Source organism: Seriola lalandi, unplaced genomic scaffold (genome assembly GCF_002814215.2).
Source record: "Seriola lalandi dorsalis isolate HSWRI2012SDOR001 ecotype SW California unplaced genomic scaffold, Sedor1 jcf7180002052764, whole genome shotgun sequence".
NCBI classification, from domain to species: domain Eukaryota; kingdom Metazoa; phylum Chordata; class Actinopteri; order Carangiformes; family Carangidae; genus Seriola; species Seriola lalandi.
In genome coordinates, this window is record NW_019523317.1 from 90,461 (window position 1) to 100,581 (window position 10,121).

The following is a 10,121-nucleotide window of genomic DNA, read 5'->3' on the forward strand; positions in this document are numbered from 1 at the left end:
GCAGGGAGAAACCTGAGAGGCAGAAAGCCAGAACAGGAGCAGGGGAGGGAGAGACGGTGGGAAGGGAGGGTCTGAGGGTGAGAGAGCACAAGAACAGCTTATAACTGAAGTGATTTTTTTTGTTTCCACTTTTGGGGGTGGGGGGTGGGGTGGGGGGGCAGTGGATTTGTTCAAGAAAGGGATTTGGAGAGTTGGGAGAAGTTAGGATTTGATGAGATTTACATTTTTTTCTATAACAGAAATGCACATCCACTATCTACCAAAGCCTCTGTTAGCATTTTAGCCACATCTCTTTTTAAAGCAGAACATGTTCAGGTGTTGTGCACTCTCTGCCTCGGCTCCGTTTCTTTCAGCAGCAACAACTACACTTACATTCTCTTGCTGACTGGCACATGATATGACTTATTCTTGAAACAATATTACTTGTTTTCCTTAAGATAGATTGCAGCTCTCTTTGTTTTGGGTGGTTTGGCGGTGACTGTTAAAACGCGACATCACTGCCTACCCTCCATAAATTACCTGCACCTAACACTAATCTTGCACCATCTAACCTTCCTCAACCACTGAGGGGCCTCAGACACAGGTGCACACATCACACTGAAACACTTCACAGTAATAGATGTGAAAGTATATACATAGCTGCACCAATAAACACATAGTTATGCACACACACTGGTGCATGAGCCAACAGACACACACACACCTTGTAAGCACATACACAGCATACCAACAGAGGCCTGTGACAGTTGGGTAACGAAGGCCAAACAACAAGCACAGCAGAGAACAGGAGGCATGTTGGGCATCTTCCTCGTTGCAAACTCTGTAACCCCTACACACAACCACACACACACAAACACATAGAGCCTACAAAGAGAGCTCACATGAGAACAAGCACGCACACACACAAACCCAATGCCCTCTTTCCCAGGAAAGTTATATAACCAGATAGGCAGAGGAGCTTTCTTTCTGTACACCTCTCTCATCACATCTCTCCATTCCTTTATCTTGCTCTATCTGCTATCTCTAGCTCTATCTGTTCTTCCATCCCTCCCTTTCTCTCCGTTCCTTCTTTTTCAGAGCCAGTTTTATATACACACTCAGCATTTCTTAAATGAGATGTTTTTTCTCTGCCAGCTGTTGTTTTGAATGCATTAAAAGCCCTTTGATGACATAAACATGGCTGTTAAAAGCTTTAATATGGAGAATTTGGTAAAACGCCCTCACAGACCTCCAGGAGGTGGATGATGTCAGCCCCACCTCTTCTCCTTCCCTCCCTACGCCACTCCTCCCTCGATGATACCGCTGATGACGACAGAGGAGGAGGTGGAGGAGGATGAAGAGGAGTCTCCCCTCCTCCCTCTCTTTCCTGTCCTCCTGCTCACCCACTGCTTCCTGCCGTCCTCCCCCTAGGCATCCTGACTCAGCTCTCACCACCTCTCTTCCTGTCTCTCTGTCTCTCTCTTGATATCCTTCCTTCAAGTCTGTTCTCATTTGAACCAAAAGCATTTTTATCTTATACCATTCACTCTCAGTGTCTCAGATGGTTTCACACTTCACATGTGGTTTTATTTGACATCAGCAGCAGATTGAGGGAGACTGAGAGAACAAAGACTATGAGAGAATTGTTATTGTGATAACTGAAATACCCAAACTTCTTCATTACTGCTTTGACAGATTGGGGTTAACATTAGAAAACCAATTTTTTTCAGAACTGTTAAAAACACCACTGAGTGCTCTGAACACATACATCCTTTGTGTGCTCCCTCCACGGGTGTGTGGCACATGTGGATGGCACATGGACTGGAGTATTCAGAAGAGGAAGAGGAGGAGGTGGAGAATATAGACAAAGCAGATGGGAAAACAGTTGCAATCTCTTTTCCTACACCCTACATTGAACACTTACAAACTGATGTCACCTGCTTAAATGAAAGAAGATGCAAACTGGAAAGTGGGCTTAATTTACTGGAATGATCATTATTTATTAGTTCTCTGCAAAATAGTAATCCTTTAAACATTTTTGAAACAACCTTTTTGGACATATCAGAACCTCCTATCATCAGTGTTCTTAAAATCAAATGTGTAGCTTGTTCCCTCCATCACTGTGTGCAGGACTGTGGCTTTGCTGTGGACTCCTACTGCTCTGCAGAGCACAATTCTGCCGCAGAACATATGCCACTCATCTACCGTGTCTTAAACTAGATCCTTGTCCAAATTAAACTAGTTCCAGGTGCAACATATGGAATTATTTCACCTACAACCAACCAACATCAAAAGCCTGGTGTAAAGGTGCTGCCAAGCTCTGCAAGTCAACTATGGTGACAGGATCATAGCTTCAGATTTATTATTAGTATTAAAATTGACTCTATGGAATTGTAACAACACTGGGGGAATGCCAAAAGGGCAGTGAATCAGACTCAAACCTAAAACACGTTAGGTACATAATAAGCCACCAGGACACAGTACCAGCCTTGTGGCTAGAATATATATCCGTAGCTCTCTATTTACCAAAGCTAGAAGCTACGTAATGACAATAGATAAGATTCAATATGACACTGAAAACCCAAAGGGAAGGTGATACAAGGCACTGTGTAGAAAGGGTGAGAGTGTGCACACGTCTGAGACAAAAAAAAAAAAAAACAAGATCAAGGGATGGAATAAATATATCTACCAACTGCCATTTGCAAAGTAGTACTACTGCATTTTAAAAAACTGTGAATAGTATTGCAAAAAATGTTGTACAGACTATTGTAACGTGACAGTACTTTCAATTTTAGACAACTGGTCATCATATTATTTAGACAAGGACAGAACTTTCTTAAAAAGAAGCTATGGACCAGTCTCTCAACATGTGAGTGTGTCTTCTCATCATGTGAGTCAGGTGTTTTTTATTCTATGGATTATCTTATTTTATAAGATAGTCTCAAGTCCTACGGAATTACTAGAAATTCAACATAAAACCCTCAGAACCTGTGGATGGCAAGCACTGACGACCTCACTGCATACTCTGATCTCTGGTTGTATACATGTGGTATCAGCATTTTGCCACAAGCTAATGTGAACAGTAACCGTATACAAACCACAAGCTCTTTACATTCACATGAGACAGCAACCACTGACTTAACACGAGTAAGACCGGCCCTTTACAGTTCAAATGAATTTCAATAACTCTTACAGAAACCATTCATACACCGAAGGTTCAAACTGTTCTGACCAAGGAAATACATTCCTTGGTCAGAACAGTTTGGACTTACAATAATCATTACACTGCCACTTCTTTTTTCAATAATCCTTCCTCTCTTCTCTCTGCTTACATCCATTTTTACAGAATAAACTTGCAGCCAGACTGTGCTTTATATGTAAGTGTGTATGTGTATATTCGTAATTGAGGGTGTCACCTTGGTGTTAAGCAGGTTTGTGTGTATTTGTGCATGTGCATTTATGCGTGTGATGGATCTGATTCATGGCCAGCTGTAAAGGGGGGTAATAAAGCTGAGTGGGCTAAGTGATGGAAAACCCCAGGTGTGTAAGACTGGGCAGGGTCCTGGGAGACGCGTGTGTGTGTGTGTGTGTGTGTGTGTGTGTATGTGTGTGCGTGTGTGTGTCTATGTCCCAAAGAGGGAGATCAAAACAGGGTTTGAGATGTGTGTCAGAGCGTGTTTGAGGACTGTGTGTGTGAAAATGAAACAGAGCTGGTGTTAGCTTAGGTGTGTGTGTACACTTAAGTAAGGGTGATGAGTGTTTAAAGCTCAGCTGAAGTGTGTGTGAGTGTATGTGTATTGGCTGTGGTCCCTGTCCCAATCAATTAGTAACTGTGGTAAGAACGTCAAGTCCTACAAAAACAGAGAGACTCACATCTAACGAAAATCTGAGCTACACTTTTAACACAAAACCTATAAAACAAGTCATGAATTTATAGCTCAATATGTTCAGGCAAGCAAATACCAGGCCAACAAAAACAGAAAATAGAAGAAAACATTTAATGAAGCGGACAGTGTTAAATGTGTGGGTCAGTAAATGTAGCAGGCGCTTCATTCTGGCCTAATTAAACAACACATTGACTCTGGTTCAACCAATGTGAGGTACATACTGTGTTACAGAGGTAACCTCTATACCCTAAATGCACCTTTGGCTTCAAAACTACCAGACACTCCTTGGGCTTCAAAACTAAAAGACCACATTACAGACTGTGTAAAAACAATAGGCTAATACAGTGCATTATTGGAATTTCATTTCTAATGGTTACAGTTGCTGGATTTTCATCCTTTTAGAAGAAAATGAGACAAAATCCTCAATGTATGTTTTCTTTGCTGGAACACTAAGGAAGGCTGAGATGGAAAAAAAATTCTACGGTTTCTACAGTAATCTGATCTTAGATCAGTAGGGTTTCATATATCTCTACCACTTCTGCAATCTGAGTGAAAAGCTTCTAAACTGCTGGCAGTATTATGCCCAATGGTTGGGTACTTCAATACATTTAAAGAAGTCTAATATTTCATTGTTCTGAAAGAAGCTCAAACAAAAATGCATCTATTGGACAGACAAAACGGGAATAACAGACATCCCAAAAGGATTGAAGGCATGCACATCCCATGTGTCACTGCAGGACACAGGCAAGCAGGTCAAAGTCTGGGTAAAAGGTTAAATATCTTACCTGAGCAGGTGGGTGCTTGCGACCAAATGCAGATGGATCCCCTGCAGAAAGAGATGTCAACATGTAAACAATGAGTCTGATATGGAGCAGTCCAATTAGCCAGCTGTCATTAGCTATCATGTTATCTGCTGCAAGTCAACTGTGGGAAAACCAAGTATTGTTATACATAATAGCACAGGATGGTAGCTAGAATTGTTTTTTCATAGAATACATTGTTATTTCATTCAAAAGATTTAATAAAATGAATAAAATCTTATCAGTTAAGCACTAGGTGAAAGTGCCTTTTAAAGCCCACAAAAGAAACAGAAATCTTACAGTAATTGGTTTTTATATAGAGTAAGTATAGTAACCTATCCTGATTCCAAACTAATGAACAAACCTAAGAAAAAATAAAAACTCAAGAACTAATGACCAGCTCCTAAATCAAACAATCATTCATTTATATAATAGATATATATATATGTATATTTGTCTTACCATCACTCACTAATGGCAACAGCAGTTTCTGTGTAGTCCATCTCGACTGGCTGTGATTTTCATTTTACGTTTTGCCCATTCTTCCTTAGAGTTGGTCAGACACCTAGTCAGACATTTGACCTATGGCTTCAGTCTGGCAACGGTGGTTCTTCATACACAGCACGACAATGCTTGCCCATGTTCCTCACTCCTTCTCTGGGAATGGGAAAACATACATTAACCTTTTTGTTCAAGTATAATACAAAATTGAAGCAATAGTCAGGTAGAGAATTTGCATTTGATAACATTCATTGAAAAAGTACTGAGAGGGTTTGTCTATCACACACATTTACATGGCTATTTAGGTAATAAAACTTGGACCACAATGGCACTAAATTTGATGGTTTCGTCTACAGGACAATATTTTGAGAATCCAGTCTGGCTTTCCACCACTGCACTGTAAGAAGGAAGCAGCTGTTCATAAAGGAAGTACACAGACCAGAGTTGGCCTGCAAATGTGTCGCCATCTGGAGGAAAATAGTAAATACACATTCTTGCACTTCAGAGAGCAAACATAAAGAGATAGAGGATCAAAGAGATACCAGATACACTGCTTCAGTGTTGACATGTAAATCCTTTCATTAAGGCATGTAGATAATGTTAATCTAGGCAAAATTATAGGCTATAGAGAAGGAGTAAAGGGTAAATGAGATAGTATTTGATGCCATTTAAACAACTGAGATGAGGGCAGGGAAAGGGGGGACTAACTGGACATGTATGAATACAAGAGTTGCATTTTCATGTAGACAGAAGTGGCATTTTCCCCTGGCCACAGTGGGAGTGGAGGCACTGTCAATCCATTGTCACATGTTCATAACCACCTATAACTGCGTTGGCTATATTTCATAGTGGTGTGACAGGAAACAACTGTGATCGAGGAGAATCCAAACTTATTATAGTGGGGAACTGCCAGGTTTACACAGACCGTTTATTTAGTTTTATTTTACCTGTACATTTAGCTACGTTATATGTTGGTCATACAAAATTTTGCAGCATTACACCTGTCACCCCCAGACTTGACGTCCAAACATGAATTAAACCGCTTGGCGTATATTGAGCAGATTCGGACCAGAATTTACCTGGGTAGAAGCTCCACTGTGTAAGGTACATTTGCTAGAAATAAAAAGCTTCTTACTGTTTTGTCGTGAAAGACATGCGAAGAAGAAGTCTTCAATCAAGATGGAAACTTTGTAAAATTGTTAACAACAATAACGCCTGCTATTTTTTTTCAAAATTTCTATTATGTTTGTTTTGTTTGGTCTCGTCTTGTCCTGCCACTGCCCATAATTAGTTTAAATTTTTCGCAGCTGTGGGGAGCTCCTCGAGTTGCACTGCATTGTGGGACATTAGTCAGTCTACGGCTCAGTCAAAAATGAAAGGGATTTATTATTATATATATGTCAGTATGAATAGATTAGATTAGATTAGAATAGATTACCAGATTATTATAAAAGAGGGGCTTTAATTTGTTGCTTGTTTGTCCACGTTGAAAAGTGAGCAACAAACTAAAGCCCCTCTTTTATAATAATCTGGTAATGTGGAATGTGAGACACCGTTTGTGCCACAGGGGTGGTGCGCGTGCCGGCTGGTGGCAAAAGTACATCACATGCACCTTGTAGGGAGTTTCTATCTGCTGCAGGATTATTATGATAGTGGTATGTAGGCCTGTGAAGCTGACCCCGAACTAAGCGGACTACTTTGTGAATGGGCCATCACAAAATTGTCGTGATCTAGTTCAGTCTAACTGGGTTTTAGTGTTGGCTAATTTAGCCGCAGTGTATAAAAGCTATGCATAACATTTGACACGGAGAGGCATGTTATTAATTGGACGCTGGGTCAAGGCCTGGTGCAGCCAAACAGCCACTCAGCGTCAGCACTCCTGAGCAAAACTGGATCCTTCACTGAAGTCTAGTTTACTGAAGTCTTACTAAAGTAGTTGAACCAATTCACTGTCCTGAGTCGCCATCCAGTGGCGACATGTCAGAAGTGCTACATGAACAGCGAGGAGAGGGGTGGAGACAGAAAATAAATCCAAGGGAAGAAAATTCAAACGCTCTTCCTGGAAATAGTAGAGAACCCGCCACAACTTCACCACATGACATTTGTGAAAGAAAATGCGACACTCCTTTCTCAACACCAGTGAGCCCGTATTTCATTCAGTTATAGCTGCTATTCACGCCATAACCAGTAAAATACCACAATCACACGTTGCATATCACACCCACGGACACGATCCATCGCCTTTTTGTGCTTTTATAAACGTGTAACCGTGATCAACAGAAGGCGATTGCGACATCACCAACTCCAGGGCTACCTTCCCGTAACTATTCCTTCCTTACCGTAAAAACATGACATCACCATCATCAGTTTCAACAGAAATTTGGGGAGAAGAGACGAAACAGCTGTCAGCAACACAGTAAAATGTAACCGCTGCAGTATCCAAACTTATCGGCCCTATCCATGTAAAGTTAAGAGATGCGTTGCCGAATACACTGTATTAGCAATTATGTAACACCATCAAACCATCCCCTTATGCACAAATCACCACAATCATATAGCCTTGTGTTTTCATAGATGCATGTGTCTAATATGCAAAATCTCGAGTTTACGGGACTTACAATTGTCTCCCACAGTGATACAAATTCTCTTGTAGTGGCTTGTATTTTTGCTGTGATGTTGATCGTGTCCTGTAAGATTTATTACAGGATGAGGATACTGTAGTTCAGATTGTTTTCAATGGACGCTCACTGGTTCCCCGCTTACAATTAGGTAATACAGGCTGTAGCCTCACATGTCAGCGTGTACGCCTGATAAGAGTCATACTATGCATCATGCTTACCTTTTATGTGCAATCCAAAATCTGTTAGGGAGGTGGCGTGCTGACTCTTGCTGTTAAAACAGTGTAATAGTGGAAAATCTGCAAAGCAGTCCATCTCCTTTCCCAGCCACGGATGACGCAGCCCCCTAAAATCCCTCTCCCAAAAAACATGAAACCCCATTCAACATCCATAATGCGTTTAGATGCAAACGTCGACACGGGGAGCTCTGTATACGCAGATAGACCATAGCCCAGGCTGAGAAAATGTGGATGTGTTCGCCCATGGGCAAGACATGACGGATAGACTCATCACTGGTCTTGCATCTCTGCACAGTCATATCGCCTTTCCAAACGACTGTACAGCTCTTTTTCCCTCTCTGAAGACCATCTGGTAAAAAATCGCCAGCTTCTGTAGCCTGAAAGGCAGCACGGGTTGCAATGGGCACGGATACCTCAATCATCCAAAAACACAACTGATATCCATTTCATAGAGAGGAATGGTCCACTGCGATCCGAGCAGGCAGTCCTTAAAGAAATTGCGCAGTTTTTATTCCATTGAAACGGAGACTCATTCCCTTCTGTCCCCGTTGAAAGGCTCTTTCCTTCCTCCTCCTCCCTCCCTCCTCTCCCTTTCTCTCTCCTTCTCTCTCTTCCCTCATGCAGGTTTATTTTCGGTGGAAGAGTCTTGGACATTAACTGCCCCGCCTCCATAGTCACTGGCAAACACACTGTACAACTTGCCCAAATTCCATTATAAACTACTATTCAATGGAGAACAACTGGACCCCAGGTTTTCCCCTTGTAACTATTTGGTTCAAGAATCAGGCTCTCAGTTGGAAGGAGTAACTGTACTAAAGCGGCCAAGAGCCACTTGAGGAATCAAAAGTTATTTGGAGGTGGCTGGTAATTTTGTCATTTCCCAAGAAACTTGAAACTTAGGCAAGAGCTTGCCAGGAAATCCAATTAAAGCACAAGAGAAACCAATCACGGATAGTAGCTGTGACACAGAGACTCGGTTAGCTGGAGGAGTTGTCAGGGGATCACCACTTGCAGATTGGTTTAAGTAATACTATTTTCATTAGGAGACAGTATAATGTGATCAGACATTTCCAATTGGTTGTCATCTAAAGTGACAGATAACATTTTCAAATACAGATCCTTTACATGATAAACTCTGGATTTCCACATCACTGACAGTCATTAATGTCCACAACATTTCTTCTAAAGGCAGGAATTTTCAAAGGGGCTGTTTCTGAGTGGATAAGCAGATGGAAGAAGTTGGCTTCCAATGCCCTCAAGAAATGAATTTTTCTCCGGACTGGGAGCTTTTGAAATGCTTGGCTCTAAACTAAGGCAGCCACTGTTTGAACAGTCACCACCTCTTACAAAATGATAAACACAGCAAATTTGTGTGATTGTGGCTCTTTTTTTAAGCAGCCACAAAAGTTTGGATACTGTATTTCTGTCCTGGAATACACAAATTCAACGTATTAGGAAGGTTAATTAATACCGCATAACAAATACATTTAAAATGTTTCCACGCCACATTTACATTCTAGTTCACTTCAGCTGAAGCTTTTATCCATAAAAAACACCTCCCTAGTCTGATATTTTAGTTACAACCAGCCCTGAGAATAAGCCAATTTGAATTTGAATTCAGCATGTTGCTGTGAGTGCCCCTCCATCTCCCACCCAACCAGAGACCACCAGAGACACACACACACAGACCTGGGTCTGATAAAGAGGCCCTTAAACCCTGAGGAAGTCTGTGTTCAGTCTTTCAGGGGGACAATCCTTAAGTCTGAATACAACCTTGAACTCAGGCCCCCCTTTCTCTGTTCCCCTCTCTCATTACTGGACCATTCTTCCTCCCGGCTCACTTTCTCCAGGGTCGTTCTCTTGTTTTTCTCTCCCTCCCTTTCAGGAGTTTGGGCTGAGTCCTTTCCAGTGGGGAAGTCCAGGCCTTCTCCCTCACAACGCTGACCGACTCCAAACGTCTTGTCTGTGAAGCTTCATTAGAATTCATTTGTTTGAATAGGTTCATTTCTCCTTCAGTCGCTCCCTCCCTCCATCCTCTTTTTCAGCTTGGGGAAATGCATATTAGCATAAAAATATCCTTTACCTCACCTTGATTAA

At 41.6% G+C, this 10,121-nt stretch overlaps 2 protein-coding genes across 2 annotated transcripts in view; both read right to left on the minus strand.

The window, feature by feature from the left end:
* kdm6ba (lysine (K)-specific demethylase 6B, a) overlaps positions 1–8,547 on the minus strand; it is a 94,443-nt gene extending 85,896 nt beyond the window's left edge. The window contains exons 1-3 of the mRNA XM_023400642.2: positions 8,007–8,547; positions 5,129–5,323; positions 4,652–4,692 (exon numbers count right to left, since the gene is read on the minus strand). The gene's annotated coding sequence lies outside the window, so the exon portion shown is untranslated. The remainder of the gene's footprint in view (positions 1–4,651; positions 4,693–5,128; positions 5,324–8,006) is intronic.
* The window catches only part of LOC111650722 (dynein axonemal heavy chain 2-like), a gene marked incomplete at its 5' end in the record, with an annotated part of 46,050 nt that overhangs the window by 205 nt on the left and 35,724 nt on the right, over positions 1–10,121 (minus strand). The window contains one exon of the mRNA XM_087172428.1: positions 552–563. Coding sequence (XP_087028554.1) covers positions 552–563 — 12 coding nt within the window. The remainder of the gene's footprint in view (positions 1–551; positions 564–10,121) is intronic.